At 60.6% G+C, this 20,579-nt stretch overlaps 2 protein-coding genes across 2 annotated transcripts; both read right to left on the bottom strand.

Annotated features, from left to right (window-relative positions):
- Positions 1-366: 366 nt before the first annotated feature.
- On the bottom strand, positions 367-16,845 carry MPP1 (MAGUK p55 scaffold protein 1). Its single transcript, XM_080554622.1, has 12 exons — positions 16,562-16,845; positions 11,754-11,897; positions 11,434-11,512; positions 10,325-10,410; positions 9,602-9,670; positions 6,149-6,345; positions 5,758-5,864; positions 5,036-5,116; positions 4,422-4,502; positions 3,963-4,165; positions 3,561-3,635; positions 367-1,727 (listed from the first exon to the last, which is right to left on the bottom strand). The coding sequence occupies exons 1-12, from the start codon at positions 16,673-16,675 to the stop codon at positions 1,551-1,553; spliced, it is 1,413 nt and encodes a 470-aa protein (XP_080410748.1). The 5' UTR covers positions 16,676-16,845; the 3' UTR covers positions 367-1,550.
- Positions 16,846-16,980: 135 nt separating this feature from the next.
- On the bottom strand, positions 16,981-20,574 carry LOC308177405 (uncharacterized protein). The gene is made up of 3 exons (XM_080554637.1): positions 17,884-20,574; positions 17,623-17,752; positions 16,981-17,441 (listed from the first exon to the last, which is right to left on the bottom strand). The coding sequence occupies exons 1-3, from the start codon at positions 18,089-18,091 to the stop codon at positions 17,426-17,428; spliced, it is 354 nt and encodes a 117-aa protein (XP_080410763.1). The 5' UTR covers positions 18,092-20,574; the 3' UTR covers positions 16,981-17,425.
- Positions 20,575-20,579: the final 5 nt, after the last annotated feature.

Raw genomic sequence — 20,579 nt, 5'->3', positions numbered from 1 at the left:
GTCGGTGTTCTCAGATCCCTAGGTCTGTCTGGGGGGAGGGGAGATGGTTGACATGTGCATGCTGCAGGTACAGAGAGGTGCTTGAGTCTACATGGACACCAACTGGAGGGGCCTTTGATCATCGGGACTGAATAGGTGTGTAGGGGCCACCCTCTGCTTATAAATCCACAGTGGGATGTGCCTGGAAGCTAGCTGCTTTCTTTCCTCCTTTGCCTGTGCTGTAGTGAGCTACTGGAGAGGTCTGGCAGTGGACAGAGACCTGCTCGGTCCTGGCCTGCTTTACCTCAAGTGCCTCTGGGTCAGGGGGGGTGGAAGACTTCCAGCTGGGAGCCAATACACAGCCCGAGTTAAAACACCAGCCGTGGCGATGTTTCAGCACACGTTTATTGCTGCTCATTGTTTCCCTGCAGTGGATCAGAACAAAGGTCCCTATTGCACATCAACAGATCTTATTTTTGGCATCCTTAAAACAAAAAAAAAGATTGCACAAGACTTGTTAGCCCCCTTCCCCTAGCTGACTGCTGAACACACGCGATATTCTTGCATGGAGGTGATGGCTGTGGTTTGCCCAGGAGCCACAACCGTGCTTCCTGGGCATGGGCATGGTGGGGCTGGTGTGTCAGTACACTCCAGCTGCAGAAGGAACAAACCCCTTTGTGAAGGTGGCTTTTAGGTTAGCATACAGTGTGCAAGACACCCGGGACTGGAAAACATGCCTGGATGATCTCTTCAGAGACGCTGCGTTTCTACTGCATGCAACGGATACTTGTGGCTGGATCTAATTTACCCATTGAACTGTCCCTCTGGGCTTTGGTCCGTAGGACTTGCTCAACTGTTGCTGAGTTTTTCTGGCCAGCCAGTAACAATCCAAGCCGCACAGTGAGGAATTAATGCAGGGAATTTTTACAACTACGGTTGCACAGGGTGAAACAGAAAACCCAAACCTCAGAATGCAGGCGTGAGACCTGCCTCAGGGTGGCACGTTCTGTGCCTCCTTTGCCAAAGCCATACTTGCTTTTTTCTGGCTTTACTGGCTTGTGAGGGGAAACCCTTGGACTTAAGAGCCCTGGTATGGTCTGAGAAGCCTCCCGAGCTGTGGGCTTGTTAAGGGTCTCAAGGACACCATCCAGGCTTTCAAGGTCTTTGGTGCAGTTGCAGGGGACACCTGCCTGGAAGGCCCCAGCTATACCACTTCCCTCGGGGCTGACGCAGAGAACAAGACAGGCTGGGTGCTGCAGGATTGTGCTTTCCCTCGCCGGGTGAGGCAGGGGGCTGTGCTCTGAGCTGTCGGGATGCCGTGGGCTCTGCTGCAGCCCCTGACTTGGCACTCATTTCAGTGCAGCGGGAGGTGGCTGTCCTTCGGGCAGCCTCTGACCTGCATTCCCTGGCAGTGGCACTCTGGAGACCCTGTGTGTGTCGACCAATTGAGACGGGGTCCGTGGAGCAGCAGAGGAAGGGACTTGTGCTGGGTGTGGATCAGGGGAGGCTGAGGAGGAGGTTTCTCTGCTGCGGGATGGGTTGATGGGAAGCGGTGGGGGCTGGAAGCCCTCTCAGTAAACCCAGGAGACAGGCACCCACTGTGGAGAGCTGCAGGCCTGCTCAAAGGCTTCCTCCAGCAGCTTGAGGCTTTCCTCCACTCCATTGTTGACTATTGAGAGGTCAAAATAGTGTGCGTATCGGCTCCGGATGCTCTCTGAATCCTTACGGAGTTGCTGCAACGCCTCTGACTGCAAGAAACAGGAGAGCACACTCAGAAGTCTGAGGAGGAGGGGGATTTCACAGCCCAGCCCAACAGGCAAGCTCTGTCCCATCCCCAGAACAACTCAAGCTCTTGCCAACTTGAGCACAGAGCTGTTAACAGGCCAGGAGCGCTGTTGTGCAGTCTCACGGGAGCATCAGTGGATTTTTGTTAGACATTTATGCAGTGCTGGCAGCATCAGGTTACCTGCCAGAGTGAGGTCAGCTCTGCTTAGCCCTGTATTCATCTTTAAAGTGCCTTGTGGCAGCTCCCCAGGATGAGGAGGTTTGCCTAGCAGCGGGCTGCTCATTGCTACAGCTACCCAGCTTGAGGCCTGGGGCTGATTTGAAAGCAGGATCTCTGCAAGACGATCCCTACCCGCTGGCCTGTAACCAGAACAGCACGGGCTGATAACCCCACCAGCCTCCCTTGTCCCACTGCTGTCTCTTCCTCCAGACTCTTAACTGGGCAACGAGCACCTTTCTCCAGCGCAGCCTGTGCTGTGAAAAAGGACCCGTGTGCAGGTAAGCGTGAGTCCCAGGGGGCTGCTTGCAGCGTTGTGGCTGGACCATCCCACCGGTGCTCACTGACCCCTGCCTGCAGGCAGCCCCAAAAGCAGAGGGTGCTCAGCCTGGCCCAGCACCGTTGGCAGCCCCTCATCTCCTCCACACCCGCAGCCATTAGGGTGACCCCAGGAGCATTGAAATTGAGCTGGAGCCTGAAACGCTTGCAGCCCTCTGCTTCTGCACAGAGGGGTGCTGCTCAGCAGTTATCAAAGCTGGGGGAGGAAGAACACCGAGCAGTTTGCCTGGGTCACACGAGCTCTGCTAGGTGACATTTTGGCTCTTACTCCTGGAGTAAGCAGTTACCTGAGCTGCGGCAGCTGGCTAAATATAGTGCGTGCATCAGCAGGGCTGGCCCTGCCCACTGCGGCAGGGATTAGTGCCGCTGTGCCTGGAGGCAGCGCAGCTGATGGGGCATGGGATGGGGGAGCGGGCTGCCGCGCTGCCTTCCTGCCCTGCCACCCGCAGCGTGCAGGTCTGGCTGTGTAACACTCCGCACGTTAACGCCTGTGCCTCCCAGTGCCTGTGCGATGCTACAGAAATATCCCCCTGCAGCCTGCTGTAAGCTTTACAACCCCCAGCTAACGGTCTGGGCTGGTCCAGCCTCGGAGAGGTGTTCCGGGCTGGCTGCGAGTCAGGAGCACGGCTCTGTGGGATTTCCTTTTCTCCCGCCGCTCCCCATCTCCCTGGGGTTAGGTTAGCCCCGGGGGAGCTGCAGGCGGTGGCACGGCAGGGAGGCAGAGCTGCTCTCTGTCTCTGGGAACTAGGCACGCAGCCACCAGCCTTGGGGTGCTCAGCACCGGGTGAGTTAACTGCAGCATCGGTGCCACTTGGTCCTAATTTTGGAGGGATGAGCACAATGAGCTGAAGAATGAAACGTCGCTGTTTGCCTGTGCAATTTGCATAGCTGATGGCAGAAGTGTCCCTGCTCTGCAGCACTGCTGCAGCTGGAGCCGGTGCTGGGCTGTGCACCCAGCTACGTGTTAGCGGCTCGTTGTGCTGCAGGGCCAGTGCTGGCTGGGGTCTGTATGTGGGAGTCAGCCTAAGGCTGCAGGAATCCCTCATTCCTGTTCCTTGGGTCTGGGCTGATGAAGTCTCCCTGCTTCCCTGGACCACAAGGAAGATGATGATCCTCGCTATGGAGCAGGAAGGAGAGCCCCTGGAGAGCCCCCGGCTGCCACAAGGTTTCTGCCCCCAGGGGCCGTGGGCTCCTCCCCACCCCCTGCCCAAGGAGGGGAAACTGCCACCGAGCCACCCACCTCCTCTGCCTTGTCTGTCGGGGCGATGAAGACTATGAACGGGGAGAGCTCTGCCGTGCGGATGATCTTCAGGGTCTGTGGAGAGAGCAGCATGTGGTTACCGGGACGCAATGGTGCCTGTGATGCAGCGGTGGGCAGCCATCCCCGTCCCTGCACAGCACCCTGCTCTGGGCTGGCTGTTGGACGTCGCTTCGTGAAGCAGCGCCCACACGCCTGGTGTCTGACAGGGGAGAGGGTCCCTGTCCCAGCCAGGCACGTGCTGTACCCACATCTCAGGAATGGAAATGCCACCCCGATGCTCCCCGGCTTTTTGCCGTTGCTTGGGGAAGGCTGGGCTGGTCGCACCCAGCACAAGGGTAGTTCAATGCATGGCAATCCCCATCCTGCCCCCCTGCTCCCTACCTGGGGCTCAATGTCCAAAATAGCGACTTTGTCCTGCTGGTGGATCTTGTGCACTGTTTCAAACTTGGTGCCGAACATATTTCCCTGGTAGCTTCCAAACTCCAGGAACTCGTTGGCTGAGATGTCCCGGGTCATCTCCTCAGTGGAGACGAAGTAGTAGTCCTTCCCGTCCACCTCGTTCTTCTTCTGGGGCCGCGTAGTGTCTGCGGGGAAAGGGAAATGCCCGACGCTTCAGATGGGTGCTGACCCCAGAAGGTCTGGGGAACTGACCTGGGGGGTTTGTGGTCCCTTTCTGAGCATGGGGCTAGGGCAAGGAAGAGCACAGAAGACCTGTGTACCTCCCATCTCATCTGCTGCCAGAAGGTCCTGACCCCACTGCCTTGAGGAGGAGGTGAGGAAACGTTCCACAACAGGTGCCAGGGCAGGGCTGCATGCCCCTCACCCCGGTGGGTTACTTACGTGGCGCTGGGTACATGAACTTCTCGGGGTTGTTGCTGAGCAGAGCGTTCTTGATGTGGCTACGACCCACTCCGCTGGCTCCTGCGGGGAAGGAGGGATGGACGCTGGAGCCGGGCTCATGAGGAGCCAGGGCCCCTCTGCAGCTCCACGTCTAAGGGACGGTGCCAACACTCCCAGGACCCGCTTTCTGAGCAGGTCTGTGGTGTTCTCCAGCCTGGAGGAGGCTCTCCCTGCATTAGGTGCTCTTGCCTCCAGCCCCAGCTGGGGACAGGATGGGTGCCTGCAGGCTGGGCTGTGAGCTGCCAAGTCTTTGAGCTCTACCAGCTGCACCCCCGGCATGGGGGCGCTCACTTTGGTGCAGCTGCACAGACCAGAACGATATTTAAGAGCCAGAAACTCTCCTGAATCCACTCCACCCCAGCGCTGCAGTGCAGGTGGCAGCCCACATGCAGATGTCAGCCTGCTTGGGGACTGCTGCAGGCAGAGGAAACGCTCCCCAGAGCTTACAAGCGTTGAAGGGCAGCGCTGCCCCAGCCCACGTTCAGCCCCGGCTCCCCATGGCCCCCAGCACGTGCAGCCCCCGTGCTGAGGAGGACGGCTGGGGCAGGGCCTACCGATGAGCACCAGTGTCTTCCTCTTGAAGGCGGGCAGCCTCACCACCTCCTCGTAGGAAACCACGTCCAGCTGGTCAAAAACTGGAGCGGAAGAGAAACAAGACAGTAATTAGAGCTGGCTTGGCTACAGCAGCAGGGCTGTGTGTCGGAGTAAAGCCAGATCCTCTAGCAAAGTGAGGGGAGTGATCAAGATGGGGCTGTGAGCTTCCCCCGGCGTGGCTGGTCTGGGAAAAGAGCACCGGCCTCACCGCAACGGGTACGTGGGGTGTGGAGCAGCAGTCTCTGCAGAAGCTAAAGTATTTCTGCCCAGAACAGTAGGACCCAGGAGCCGGGTGAGGAGGCAGCGGGAAGCTGCAGAGAGCTTGCTGCTCGGGGAGCTTTATTTATCTTGCTGATTTATGGCCCTGTTTGTTGTTGCTCGGAGCTACAGGTCGGGCTAGGAGCCAGCACGTCCTCAGCCCACTGCCGCTGCTGGCCCAGGGCAGGCCGAGCACGGGTTAGCTCAGGGTTTACACAAGCAGCTGACAGGCACGCTCCGTGTCCCAACAGGACACTGACCTGGGGGTTTTGTGGTCCCTTTTTGCTGTGACTGCTTCCTGAGGGTGTCTGAGTCAACTGCTGTGACTGCTTCCCGAGGGCTGAGCAGCAGCAAGGCCAGCGTTTGCCCCGCGTTCGACAGCCTGCAGAGCTTGGGGGCCCGGGAACCCAGTGCTCACACTTACTTGAGCTGTGCTTGGCCAGGTATTTATCTTTGCACTTCTTTTTCTTCCCAAAGGGGCTGCAGCTCGGGGCTTCACTCTGACTGGACTGGGTGGTGCTTGCCACACGCCTGCCGAGAGAGGAGGACACCACTGAGGCCCAGCTGCCACCCCGAGGAGCACTGGGATCGTCCCTCAGACACGCGAGGGCAGTGGGGTGGCTGCTGAGGCAGGTAAAGACCCACCCTGGGGTCTCACCCTACTTCTCCTGCCAGCACGTACCCAACACTCGCCATGCACAGCAGAGCTCTGTGCCCCGGACACCGCCGTGAGATGGGGATGTGGCTCCCAGCCCCATCACCATGTCCATCCTCAGCCACGTGCCCAGACCGGGGTTCCCTCACCAGGGACCTACCACTCCTGGAGCTCTGGGGAAGGGATGAGCCCCGCCGACTCGGTGCCGGAGCCCTCCACGCGGCCCTGCCACCAGTTGCTGTCATCCTTGTTGATGATCTGAATCACGTCGCCGGTCTGGAACTTCAGCCCCGCTTCCTTGCAGGGGATCAGGCTGTCTTTTTTGGGATCGTAGTCAAACTGCGCCCTCATGAACATCTGAAAGAGAGAAAGGGCCGCAGTTGGCATGGCTGTGCCGGGCGGCTGAGCTTGGCCATATGCAGCCCCCAGCCCCACGCTGCATCTCCTGGCAGCAACTGCGCAGCTGCTGCAGGACTGCTGCCCCTGCGCAGCACCGCGTGGGGGCTGCAGCACCTGTGGGGGCTGCCCAGCCCCTGGGCAGTGCTGGTGAGAAGCCAGCCAGGAGCAAGCAGGGCAGGCACGGGGCCTTCAGCTGGCCATGAGCACAGTGTCCTGTCTGTCCCTGCCCGGACTATCCCAGCCTCTTCAGCATCAGCTACTCCTGCAGCATTGCCTTCATCGCAGCTGTGACTGGAAATGCATTTCTGCTTCTTCCCAGGCCTCTGTGCCGCCCTGCCTGGGGGCTGGGGAAGCCCTAGGAGCCAGGAGGGCATGAGAACATGGCCTTTATCTGTCCTTTATCTGTCCCTCCCAGCCCAGCCCCACTGACTGCCCCCTCACACCCCCCTGAAGCCAGTGGGCAGCCAGGCACCGCCAGGCTCTCACTGCCCCCAGGCTCTCACTGCCCCCTGGCACCTTTGCAAGGCCAGCAGAGGAACAGCACGAGGGTCTCACACGGGCCTTGTTTTGCAGGAAGGCCGTTCAGGAAGAACAGACCGTCAGAGAGCAGCAGGACGGATGGCAGCCACCTCTCCCTGGGAGGAAGGCCCAGCGCACACATGCACCCAGCACCGACACTTGTTCTTGATGCCTGGATGAACGCTTTCTTGTCTGAAATGCTGCTGCTGTTTGCCTCTGGCCAGTGAGACCAGGAGTAGGGTGGGGGAAAGGCCGAGGCAGGGTACGGAGAGGGAAGGGCAGTGCTTAGGGAACGAAGTAAGGCTTTGGCTAAGCACAAATGTCACCTCGGGATGTGCTGGGTGCCATGCACCAACCCCAGGAGAGCAGAGGCCCTCACCCATGGTGTGCCCCCAGCAGGAGGTCCTCCTGCAGGGACAGCAGCACTACTGGGCCCAGCCTCACGTCTGTGCTAATGCAGGCTTTCCCTGAGCATGATGGCATTTGTGTGTCCCAGAAACGCAGCACATAGCAACTGGGCAACAGGATCCACACTGGGTGATGCCTCTGCCCCATCCTCAGATGTGATAGGTCTGGAACATCGCCCTCCCTGGGTAGGGCAGACCGTGCTGTCCTTATTCCCCATCAAAACAATTTCCCCACAGCATGTCCTCCAGCAGCGCTGCTGTGACCTGCCAGAAGCACGGGGCCAGCAGGACACAAACACGGTTCCCTTGCTGCCAGGAAAGCAGAGCACACGGATCAAGCTGCACCATGAGACCTCTCACGAAGGAAGACAACAAACATGGAATATCCTTCCAGGGTCCAGCCACCTGCTCAGGACCAACACTTGCTTTGAAAGCACCCTGCAGTGCCAGGAAGGTGGGCATCGACACAAACACACAGGGGACACACAGCAGGCACTGCCCAGGCACCTTTCTGGAGCCCTCTTCTCCCACAGTCCTGGTGCCCCAAGCCAGGCATAGCCAGGTCCCTCCACTTTTGGAAAGACCCCACCAACTGTCACCCCCAGACAGCTCCAGACATTACCCGAGGACTGCAGAGGGCCAGCTCTCGGTGCAGATTATTTGCCAGCCCCCTTTCTGGGACTGGAAGCTCAGGCACCGAGCAGGCTCCAGCAGAAGGAGCCTCGGTATTTAAGGTCAAAAGCCTGCAGCTTACGTTGGGGTTGGAGGTGACCCTGAGAGACCCGAGCACTCGGTGTTTCTCATTAGGATCCTCCCAAGCAGAACTGCCACGAGAGGCCCTCGGCTGGCCTCGTGGTGGCCAGCTGCCAGGCTGCGGGGCCAGCCCGGGCTGGGCGCTGCTTTTGCCCAGGGCATCGTGGTGCTGGGATCTGCACCGCCCCGCCTGTCACGCTGTGAACTGAAGGGGATCGCGGGGACAGAGGAGGTGAAACAAAACCAGGAGTCACTCTGCTCTCAGCAGGGGACTGCGACAAGCAGAGACCTGGGCACCTCGGGAGCTGTTGGTCCCGGGAGCCTGGTCGCATCGAGAGGAGGAGGACTGCTGCTGCTGGGAAGGAGTTTGTCCTTGTGCCCTTCCCTGAGCCCAGAGCCAGCCTCCGGTGGTTTGTCCTTTTTTTCAGAGGTAACTTCTTTCTTGGTGCTGAGCTGGCCTGGCCGATTGGAGCTGGCTCGGTCAGGCCAGGGAGGGTGGACAGCAGGAAAGGGGAGACAGGGCCAGCACTTAATAAACAAACACGCGCAAGGCTGGTTGAGCTGGAATGAGGGCCGCAAGGGCTGAGAGAGAGATGGGGTGATTTTCGCTCACCACCATATTCAGAAGCTTCACCTCCTCTGCATAAGGGACTACTGGTGAAAGGAAGGAGAGGGGCACGGGTTCCCCGAGTCCGTCCCAGAGCCATCCGTCAGCTGGGGGTCCTGCCCCCACCTCTCCCAAGCCCCTCTCCCACTCCCGCCTGCCCACAACGAAGGGGCTGTGCTGGGGTCAGCTCCAGCACCGAGAGCAGGTCAGTGTACCAGCCACCGTGCACAGACATCCTCCCAGAGGAGCCAGCCCTCCCCGTTACCCCGAGCATTTCGGCCAAAGCAGGACCCCAAAGGCAAAGCCAGCCAAGTGCCCATGCTGAGCGCAGGCATGCACCCACCGGAGCATGTCACCCCCTGCCACAGCGTGTCACCCCCTGCCTGGCAGCGGCAGCAGGAGCTGCCTTCCTCTCCCCCGCTGCTTCCTTCCTCCCACTCGCTCACGGGCAGAGCTGCTCAGCAGAGCTGGCGGCACCCGGAGCTGCGTCGCCCTCCGTGCAGCTGATGCACCAGCCACCAGTAACGGCCCGGCACGGCTGAGAGCCCCGTGCTGCACCTGGAGGCGCTGCCGTGAGCTGTAACGGGGACGTGGCTGCGAGGCTCTGTAACGGCAAGGCCTGAAGGCGGGCAGGAAACTCTTGGGCTTCCTGGTGCACACACACTGCTGCTTTCGCATCGCCAAAGATTGCGCACAAGTAGGGCCTGGGTTTCCCCAGCCACACATTGTTTCTGCATACGCATCGGGTTAACTCATCTGCAGTGATGTAAGCACAGGGCAGCTCCCTTCACCCTCCAGCAGCTCAGTTACGGTAACGGGGCAGCCAGACCCCTATCCTTCCCCAGGTCTCTCCCCAGCGTTGGTCCCTGGTGGTTTGCTCTGGTCCCACCCAGCCCCAGAGCCGTGTCACAACACAGCCCGCACTTACCTGGAGAGCAGGGAGGCGGCTCTGCTGGTTGGGAATGACTTTTATTGAGACCATGCCCTGGGTTTCTTTCTAGTGAACAAAGGAAGGGGAGAAAAAAAAAGTTGGAGTAGGTGGACCTGGAGGCAGCCAGACAGCAGCAACCTGTGCAGGGAGCGAGGGCCCACAGAGGAAAGGCTCCTGTGCGCTCCCAGCTGTGCTGCGATGTGGGGAGGCCAGAGCCCAGGCAGAAATGGCTCTGCTGGGGATGGGCTAAGAGCTGTAGCAGCATAGCTTTGCCACGTTTATTCCACACCCAAGGGGGGCCACCGACACCCCCACAAGGAGCTGGCTGTGGGCACTGCCCAGCATCACCAGAATGAGCACGGAGATCTGCACCATCTCCAGCCCAGCTATCCCCAGGAGGAGCTCGGGAGGAGTGCCCCATTTGGCCAGCATATTGGAAATGCTTCCCTCTGTCTGTTCCCTCCATGCTCACCCCTTCTCAAGAGACAAAGACAAGCTCCCCAGGCAGCAGAGACCACCGAGGCCATGGACAGAGGCTGGATATTTGGCCATATGAAGGCACTCTGGCACAGCAGCCCTGGCTCCTGCCACGTCACTGCCACGGGCAGCACTGTGGTTGGCTCTGGTGTCTAGGAGGGGTTTAACTCTCAGCCAGCATGCACATCCGTAGGCCAAAGGGGTCACTCCTGGGGAACAGCCCCGCCACACACAGATACCTACCAGCATCTTCTGCAGCTGGTCAACCGAGTGGTTGCTCACGCTCTGCCCATTGATTTCTATGATCTCATCACCCACGTGAAGGGAGCCTGCCAGCAACGGGAGAAACATGAAAATGCAGGAGCAGACAAAAGGCACCCATCAGACCCAGGCTATGCAGCTCCAGCAGCCTCCTGAGCCCCGAGCACCGTGGTGTTTGCCTAGGCAGTGCTTGTGGAGCCACAGGTCACCTAACCCCGAGGCACAAGGGGAATGAATTCCACCCCCTCTGCCCAACGCGTACACTTCGTCCACGCTGAAGGTTATCAGGTTACTTCCCACTTTGTGTCTTTCACTGCTTTAGACTGGTCAAAGCACCCGTTCCAGAGTTATTTAAACCCAACCCCAAGTACCTCACTTAAAGCCAAACGACAGCCTCTTTACAAAGCCCTTGAACATCAGCTTTCTTGACTTTATGTGTTTTTAATTTATATATCCAGCCAGATTATAGCCTCAGATATACTGCTATAAATCAGGCTCCGGCAGCATTGGCCATTATTGGAATGGCTTCTGTATTATCTTGGCAGGGGCAAGCTCAGACTTCCCACTTCAACCCCAGGCTGGAAAAGGGGCCTCTTCTAAGCACGGAACATCTCATTTCCACACCCCCTTGGCAAGACCCAAAACCACAAAATGGCACCTATTAATTTCTTTTGGCACTTAATTTTGGTTTGCAGAGCCAATCCACAGCAAGCCTGCCCTGCCCGCGCACTTTAGGAACGGGAAGAGCTTCCCCCACAGCCTCTGGGGTCCGATCCATCTCTAGTTACAGCCACCCCATCACGAGAGGGAGACAGACGGCTCTCAGGTTCCATTTTGGGAGAGCCCTTCCCCCAGCCCTTCATTTCTCCCTAAAGCCTCCAGTGCATTAACGACATCCCTGCATAGAGATGGGCGAGTCCTGAGTTCCTGACATACTCCTGGTGGAGGAAAGGACACGGATATCCATGCCACGGGGTAAAGCCAGCAGTGCTGGGGCAGGGCAGCCTTATCTCTGCACGGAAAGAAGCCAGCTGCAGTTGTGCCCGTGGTGCGTGGCCTCTAGGAGGGCCTCGGCTGTCCCTTGCTGTTACCTTGTCTGTGAATCATGCCCCCGTGGAAGATCCTGGCCACCATGCAGCTCTGCTTGTCGTTCAGCTTCAGCGTGATTCCCTGGAAGACAGGAAAATCCGTGACTGCTCGCCGGAGGGGAGAGCTCCCGCGCTCCCAGCAACATCAGCTCCTCTTGGCACAGGCATCGCCCGCAGGTCCCGGGCAGGAGGCAGCATCCAGCACCCTCTCCTTGTGGCTGAGCGATGTCCTGCTTCCCCCACGGCCAGCCCACCGGCACGGCTCTGCCTGCCCCTCCACCCCGCTCGGTGCCACCGGGCTTTGGGATCTTGGCAGCGCTCACCATGGGCTCCTCTGTCACCTTCTCGAACTGCACCAGGCGTATCTTCCGCACCTCGCGGCCGTTGCTGTGGGAGGGACTGCCCAGAGTCGCCGAGCCGTTGGTGTAAATGTCCTCAGTCATGGCGTTCGGGGCCTGGGTGACGGCCTGTCGGGGCAAAACAGAGACCGGGGTTTAGGGGCTCCCCCTGCGTGGGGCTGAGCTACTCCCGTGGTAAAGTTCCTGGGCGCAGCAGGGAGGCGAGACCCGTGAGCCGGAGGAGAGGTCAGTAAGAGCAAGGAAAGAAAGAGCGAAACAGCTTCACCCTTGAAGATCAAGATCAGCAGTTTTCCAGCTTGGGAGACACAGAGGTAAGAAAACTTTGGAAAAGTTACAGGTACAGAAGCCAAGAGTCCACAGCTGATCGTCTTCTGCAGCAGCAGGTCCCGCACACTGCCGATGTGTCGCAGCAGCGCTTGGCCCAAAGCTGGCTTGTAGCAGAGCATAAAGCCCAGGGCAGCTTCACGGAGCGGTTTGGGACTCACCCCTGAGGAACAGGGGCAGAACTGGGGCCAGGCTCTGCTCTCGCTCAGTTCGCAAGCTCAGCCTTTCCTCATCTAGGTCAACGGGCAACCAACACGCTGCAGAGCCATGTCCCCCTCCAGGCACCGAAGGCAAAGCGCTCCCAAGCCAGCCAGAAGCAACCTGTTCCCCTCCAGCACCCAGCTACAGGCCAGCTGGGGCCGTCGGCACTGGGAAGAGGATTTCAGCCCCGGGGAAATCTGTTCTTTGTCTGCAGCGGGCGCTGGGGCAGGGGTCCCAGACAGGGACCCCCAGACCCGCCCTGCCACGCGGCGGGGACACTGCAAAGTGAGCTGCCGCCCGCCAGGACTGGCCCCGCAGTGCCGGTGGTGCCCTTGGCTCCCCACCGGCCGTCCCGGCTCTGCTGAGCGAGCGGGTGGGAGGAAGAGGAGGAAGAAGAGAGTGAACTTCTCCAGCCCTGCCTGAGGCCAAAGTGCCTGTGAGGTGATCTGAGTCAGCACAGATCACGTTTATCTCATTCATGCCTCAGGAAAGCATTACACCACGCAATCCCCAGCTTCAAACCCCCAGGCTCAGCAAAGCCCGGTGACCCAGGACACGGCACAGTCTGCTCCAGGGCTGGGAGTTCCCGTCCCCACCATCCCAGCCAGCTGAGCCTCCTGGCCCTGACCTTTGCTTTTTGCTGAGAGCTGGAGAAAACACCCAGGCCTCGACGCTGACACAGCACCAGTGTCACCCTGGTGACTCCTGGAGAGCGAGCCTGGTCACCACAGACTCACTGCAGTGCCTCAGGAGGGCTCCGGTCACTCGACGGCAACTCTGAACCCAGCAGGGTCCTCTGGGGACCCCGGCAGCCCCCAAGTGACTGCACCAAGCAGTTGGTGCTTGGGGATGGGAAATGCTCAGCTCATGATGGGGAGCTGGGGACGGCACATGCCAGCTCCAGTGCTGAGCAGCAGGGAACTGGATGCAGGAGACGCACAGCTCCCGCTCGGTGCACGCGAGCCGTCTGGCCACGTCGCCTCCCCTGAACCCTCCCAGCAGCCGTCACACTCCTGGCCAGCTTGGCCCGTGACCTCTGGAGGCTCTGGAGCGGTGCTGGCAGGGGGCCAGCTCCCGCTACGTACGCACGGCTCCGCAGGAAACATCTGTGCCTGCATGCTGCCAGCAGCCAGCCCCGCGGCCACCAACAGCTCCGCACAGCCCCGGGGCTCGGCTGCTCCTGCAGCCAGGGCGAGGAGGTTCAGGGCTGAACCGCACAGCACTGGAGGACCCCGGGGCCTGGCACCCTGCCCCACGGTCAGCATCGCCCACCGGGGTGGCTCCTGCTGCTGCGCTGGGCTGCACGCCACCGGGGAAATCAAACATTAACCGGGCAGCTCGTTTACAGGCGGCTGAAGCAGCACTTGGGGAAGCGGCACCCTGGTGCAAAGGGCACGCTTGGTGGTTTGGTTCCTGGGCTCTCCTTGCTGTCCTCACCAAGGGACTTCGATATCGGGTGGCCTTGGAAGAGCACGTGGCGAGCACATAGAGACAGGTCGGGTGCTGCTGGCTTGGCCAAGCGGGCCCCTAAAGCACAGCAGCTCAGAGAGATGCAGGAGGGCAGAGGAAGCCCAGCACCAGGATCCCCTGGGATTTCCCTCCCGACACAGCGGGGAGACACGCTCCACCTGCCATGGTGAGCAGCAAAACCCCAGCTCCCTCCAGTAACCATCACCCCTCATCTGGTCGTAATCCCTGCGGGCGTGCATGGGGAGGCTGGCAGAGGTGTGTCCTTGCCCTGGGGTGGCTCAACCCCATCCCGTGAGCACAGAGCAGAGGGAGCCCTGAAACACGCTCTCGCCATGGGGTGGGGAAGAGCATCCCGACTGGAGGCACGGCCAGCTCCTTCCCTGCCAGCATCTGTCAGTGCCAGGGAACGAGCAAGGACGGGGCCGTGCCAGCTGGCACACCCAGCATGGCTTCAGGGCCATCCACGCGTCCTGCCCCATTGTCCCCACAGCAAGCCTGGGCATCGCCCTGCCCGCAGCCCTCCCCAGCCCATCTCCTGCACGTCCAGGTGCTGCCTGGACCTTTCTGCAGGGACATCTGCTCTCCTGCTTGGTGCAGAGATATCCAGCCTCTCCTCCCACCCTTGAGCATCACCGCCGTGCAGCAGATGTGTGGACTGGGGTCTCAATACAGCTTAAAAATAAAAAAATCAATATATAAAAACAAAAGCAAACTAGGAAAAAAAAAGCGTGGCTGTTGCTTTGAGGCCACGCAGGCTGGGTAGCAGTGGTCATGTGGCCATTTAGAAGTAATTCATCCTGCCTCCTGCCCGAGGCTACTCCCTGCTCAGGTCTACAATCACATGAGCAACCTCACTCAAGACCTCTTCCAGCAATATGATCCAAGTTTTTAAAAAAAAAAAAAAGAAGGATTTAAACCAAACAGGATTACACCACTGAAACCAGAAATAGGCACAGCTATGCCACCAGGTCACAGGAGGAAGGGGAACAGAGAAGTAGGAGGGACAAGGGACACAAGTGGCTGTGGGACCAGTGCATGCCGCCAGCTCTGTGTGTCCTCGCGCTGACTCCAGCTCACTGGGAACTGAGATTGAATAGGTTTAGATTTCCTAGGGAGCCCAGTCGGTTTTGCTGAGGCATCATTTTCCCTCAAGGAAAGGCTGATGCAGCCTTCCAGATGTGTTTGCGAAGCCCGTCACCTCCAAGGACAGCCAGTAACGCCATGACACCGATGGAGCGGATCCTGTGAGGTGGCCCAGCCGCTCCATTCCCCACCTTCAAAATGGCTTTCTCCCTGCGGCCGCTATGGACTGGAACAGCACAAAATAGGTTTAAGATTAAAGAGCTGAAAACAACCCTATCCACGTCACTTTGGCCAAACCCAGTTGTTTTGCTCTGCTCTCAACTACCAGTTTCGCCCGTGGCCATTTCAGAAGTGGGGACCGCAGCCTTGGCCTGCGCTGGAGCTGGCACTGGTTTGGTGCCACGAGACGCTCCCCGGGGACAGCACGCCGCCCCCTCCACACCCCAGCTCGAAAAAGTGCCCTTCTCTTCACCACCGGCCTCCCAGGGCTCAGATTTGCCCATTTTACAGCCGGGGAACTGAATCACAGCCGATAAGGTGGCATGTCCAAGGTCACCCTGCAAGCCAGGAGCACCGCTGGCAGTAATGCCCACACCTCCTTGGCAAACCTGTATTTGCCAGTGAGGAGATAAGGGAAAGCCGGGAAGGCACGTGGTGGGGCCGAAGGGGAGAGGGCAGCGGTCTGCCTCACTTCTGCTTGTTTTCTAGCAATGACTCTGCTTCCACTTGTGAGGCTTTGCGCGCCCTGCCACCATGGGAGGAGTGCGGCGCGGCGCTTCCCGGAGCGAGGTTCTGCCGGGGGCAGCGGGGAAGAGGAACCTCTGCTGCTCTGCCTGATTTGGGCTGGGAAGCAGGACCCAGAACCTCTCCGGAGAGCTGCTGCGATGTCCCTGCCACTCCACAGAGAGCCACCGTGGGCATGGCCAGCGCTGTCCGTGCCTGCTCATGCTGCAGGGACGAGCACACAACCGACGGGCAAGCTCAGGACACACAAACCAGTTGGGTGCTAGCCCTACAGAGCACCTCTCAAAAGGCCCCATGCAAACCCCAGTTTGTCATCTCTCTCTTTATCCCTGCCGACACCAAGCCACCGTGCCACCAGGGAGCTGCAGGCCAGCTCCTACATCTTCCATGCCGCGCTGCCTTCGGTGATTTATCCCCGCTCCGCACGCGGCCAGGCAAGCGGAGGGGTGGGAGAGCTCCTCGCAGCAGCTGCCCGATCCAAACGCTTTTTTTGTTTTTGAAGCGCTCTGCCAGGGTTGAGCCATAAAAAAAAACGTACAAACCACCGGCGGGGGCCAGACCCCACAAGCCTCTGTTGGATGATGCTCCGGTGTCCGCCAGGCTGGGCCAAGGGCAGCACCCGGGGGGGAAATTTCCTCCCTGCAAGGGAGCCCCAGCCCCAGACACACTCGTGCCGGGGCTGGGGGGGTGGGCACTGCTGCTCCAAGCCTCTGCCGGGAGAAAAGCAGCAGCTGCTGGGCACGGACCGCTGACCTTCCCCCCGCCTGCACCCGGGCCACCCCAACGGGCACGGCCGGGCAGGGAGCCCCCGCAGCACGGCGGGGCCGGCTGTGCCCCACACCCCGCCGGGCAGCCGAGGGGCCGCCACCCGCTACCGCTGCCGGGACCGTGCCAGGGCAGGGGTCGAGCCGTGCCGAGCCGAGCCGTGCCGGGGTTCAGCAGGGGCTCACCTCGGGCTTGGCCCGGTTCTGCAGCAGGTGCTCCAGGTAGAGGTCGGAGAGCGCCGTCCTCATGCTGCCGCCGCCGCCGCCGCCGCCTCCACCGCGGCCCGACTTGAGCGTCATGCCGCCGCCCCGCCGCGCCGCCAGCAGCCGCTGCCGGTTCCGCTGGCTCCAGCAGAGCGGCCCGGCCCCGGCCCCGCCGCACCAGCCGGCCTCCAGCACCGCCGCGGGCCGCCCGCACGCTCCGCCCGTGCCGGGGAGGGGCGGGGAGGGGAGGCCGCGCTGGCGGGGCCGCGCCGGGCGGAGCCCCGCGGGCAGGCCGGGAGCGGGGGGGAGCCCCCAGCAGCGCCCGGCCCTCCCCGGTTCTGCCTCAAGGCCGGGCCCGGCGGGACCCCGTGGGGCTGGGGCTGCCCGGGAGCCACCCGCAGAGGAGCCCTGGGGAGGGGGGGGTTTAGGTTTCGCGGGTGGGAGGCAGGGTGCCGCGCGTGGGGCCGGGGGTGCCGCTGATCCACGCACCGCAGCAGGGCTGGTGGCGGCTGCTGGGTGCCCGGAGCCGCCCGGGTGCTGCTCTCCTCCTCCAGGCCCCGTCCCCGGTGGTCCCGTGGGATGGGGGCCGTTGTCAGACTTGCGTCCTGGTTACGAGGACACAGAGAGTGGAGCCTCGGGTGAAGTCTGAACTTTATTTCGGGATGGGAAAATCATTCTGGGAGAATCTTTCCTTCTTTAAAATAAGCTGAAACAAGAAGAAAGTGGTTCTGCGCCTGGCCTTGCCACACCACCTCTGGGTTCCTGCAGATTGGGGGTTTCTTTGAGCTGCACTCCATGAAGGCTCCACACCTTTCCGCGCTGCTTCTCTGAGTTCCCCGGCTCACCTCAGTCCAAAGCTACCCTAAGAAACACAGGGAGAAGGTGGCCGGCCAGCTTATACAGGTGGCCAGGGGTGCACCTGCCCACTGCCACCTCGTGCTGGTGACAGCGGGCATTTCAGAGCTGCGGCCCAGCGAGCACAGGCCCTTGAGAGCCAGCCCCAGACAAGGGGACACCAGAGGGTGGGCGACGGGCACACGTACGTGAGGCAGCAGAGGAGGAGCAGGATCAGCAGGGTGACGGGGAAGACGTACAGGACTGCCCGTGGGATGTTCTGGTAGAGGTGAGACCACACGTCTCCCAGGTAGGCTGCCAGCCAGGACCGGCGGGCACCTGCAGAAGAGGCATGTCCCGGTGAACGTGAGGAGGAGAGCAGAGAAACACTAGAAATACCAGCGCCTTTTCTTCCTGGGTTGGAGTGGTTTGGGATTTGAGCGTGTTTTGAATACCCGCCACGTACTTACGTTGGATCAACTGGTTGGAGCCTTCCCTCTCCCGTATGTGACGAGAGGCTTTCCCCACATGATCCAAGTATCTCCCCCGGTCTGCCGCCAGCCTCCTCCCCAGCCTCACCCTGCCCAGCCGGGAGGAGGTGGCCTTGGCCTCGGAGAGATGTTGGGAGATCAGGGCAGTCAGCACAAGGAGCAGGAGGAGGACAGCGCGCAGGGCCATGGCCTCTTGCAGCTGCGCGATGATTTCCAGGCGGGCCCTGGGGCTCAGTCTTCGTCTGCAGGGCTCCCTGCGAAGCCTGTAAAATCAGAGTACGGTGAGAAAATAATGAACTAGGTTGGGGGCCTAGCAAAGTCCCCGGGTGCCTGATGGCATGCAGCACTGACAGATGTGCCCAGGAGGCCAGAGGACGCTGCTGAGACCATCCTCCCCCTACCCAGGAGGGATCTGCAGAGCACTTAGGAGGAGATCTCAGCCAGAGCAACCCTCGTCTGGGCTGGGGGGAGAATGAACGTCATGGGATGGTGGGGCAGGGCTGCAGCGTGCGCTGGTGTGAGCAGAGTGAGGCCACTGCCCGCCAGGCAGCACAATGGCTCCGGGCTCTTGCACCCACCGCCTGTGAAGCCGGTTGGTAACAACACAGGGTGGGAGGCAAGAAATACGGAGAGCGAACCGAAGCCTTGCAGCCAGTCTTGGAAAACGTAGTGGGAGGCAGAAGTGTGACAGGAGGCAGCTGACAGACAGAAAAGGCAGGTACTGTTCACTCCCTCCTGCTTACACACAGGGAAACTGAGGCAGAGGAGAAATAATTTCTGCTTGGGCCACACTAGGAAGGGATTTGTGCTGCTTCAGCCGTTCCCCTGCACAGAAACGTCTGTGTCTCGGGGGAGGCTGCGGTGCATCTCAGAGCTGCGTCATGCCAGGAGGAAACGGCGTCTGGTCTCCATTCCCCACAAGATAAATGTCAAGAGACGCTTCCAGTAATGGATGCCGGAGCTTGGCAGCCCCTGACACAGGGCTCCTGCTCAGCACGGCCCCTTCGCTGCTTGCTGGGTGCCTGGAGAGCAGCCTGGAACCGCTCAGGGCTGCTGGCAAAGGCTGTTTGGTTGCCCACTGCGATTTCAGCAGTTGCCTCTTTGAAAATGGTCCAGAGAGGGCCCTGGTGCAGGCAGCTTTCCCTCTGATCTAATCCCGTGTCACCGGACAACGGTGCCACGACAGGGCTGCTTGTTTTTGGAGGCAGGATGAGCCTGGGCATGCACTGGTACAGGCAGGAACCGTGACCCTGCCACGTTTGGGCTGAGCTGGGGGTCTCTCAGGAGAGATGTAGTTTTCCTGGGAAGAAGGCTGCCCTGAGAAGTGCCCGAGGTGGCAGGTTCTGGGCTCCCGTGCTGAAGGTGAGACCTTGCACCAGGTCTGTGAGCTCACAGCCACTGCGCTGGCAGGGTGGCCGTGGCACAGCCCTGCCCCAGGCTGGGGTGCTCCCTGTTGAGAAACTTACGGTCCCAGCTCCTGTCTCAAGGCCAGCTCACGCCAGGCAGCGTCTGCTCACATCTGTGCCTGATTATTGTCAGAATGCAATTAAGCCAAAGGGTAATTGCATCTCCTGCCTGGGGCTGTAATGTAATCACTGCCAGGGCCACAGCAAAGGCTCCTTGTACAGCAATGCGGAGCCAGGCGGTCGCATGAGGTTTTCAGCCCTGCTTCAATCAAGACATCAGCTTCTGATCTCTGCTGGGTGTGGGTTCCTGGATGGGTCACGCTGCTGGGCTGAGCTGCAGCACGTGTCCCTGCTTCCTCCCGGCACAGGCCGTGGAGGGGAGTGTCTGTGTGCACCACTGTCCCCTGCCTGGTGCGACCGAGGGTGGGCAGGAGGGTGCCCACGGCTGGGACGCCCTGCACTTGGCTTTCCTGCTCCCACCGAGCCTGGCTGAGCGGTTGGGAAAACGTTGCCTCTCCTGCACCCTGCTCGCAGCTGCCAGGAGCGGGGCGGCCTGGAGGAAGGGTTGCCTGTGGGGAAGGCCGACCTCAAGCTCCCTTCTGTTTTGCCACGAGGACGTCCTGGTTCTCCAAAAGCATCAGGAGCCTCATTGTGGTTTCAGACCGAATCAGCGGCACCTAAACAGGCTCAGGTACCAAAACACTTCCCCAGTGACAACCTTTCTGGCCTGCAGGAGAGACTGTGCCCCACACCAGCAGCCAGGGAAGTGTTGTGGGACAGCCCTGGCCCCCTCCCTACCCTGGGGACTCACAGCACAGGGTGCAGGCGGGCGCAGGCTCTGCCATGCCGGTGGTAACGATGCCGCTGCCGCCGCGGAAGAGAGGCGTGCCCCCCGGCAGCCATGGCCCCCACCTGCCCGCAGCACCCCAGGCCTTTCTGAGGTGGCCATCGTTCCGGAAGGTCCCCACCGCTGGGCGTGAGGCAGAAGCAGTCCAAGACCCCGCAGAGTCACTGCACCAACAGAGCTGCTGCAGGGAGCAACAAGGAGGGTGTTGCTGGAGGCAGCCCCGAAAAGCCCCACGGTGGCATCGGGCCATGACAGCAAGCACATTATGGGAAGGAGATTGAGGGAACCGGAGGACCAAAGCCCAGTGCTGAGTCAGGTTGTGCAAGCGCTGCCTCCAGGCGAGATCCGAAATCCCCACTGGTTGTGAAATGTGCCCTGGGGAGGGGAGCAGGGCCTCCGCCCCCAGCCCTTATCTCTGCCAC

Source organism: Anser brachyrhynchus (assembly GCF_964034855.1).
Source record: "Anser brachyrhynchus genome assembly, chromosome: 13".
Classification (NCBI taxonomy): Eukaryota; Metazoa; Chordata; class Aves; order Anseriformes; family Anatidae; genus Anser; species Anser brachyrhynchus.
The sequence above is the reverse complement of the archived record's forward strand: the minus strand, read 5'-3'. Positions and strand labels throughout refer to the sequence as shown.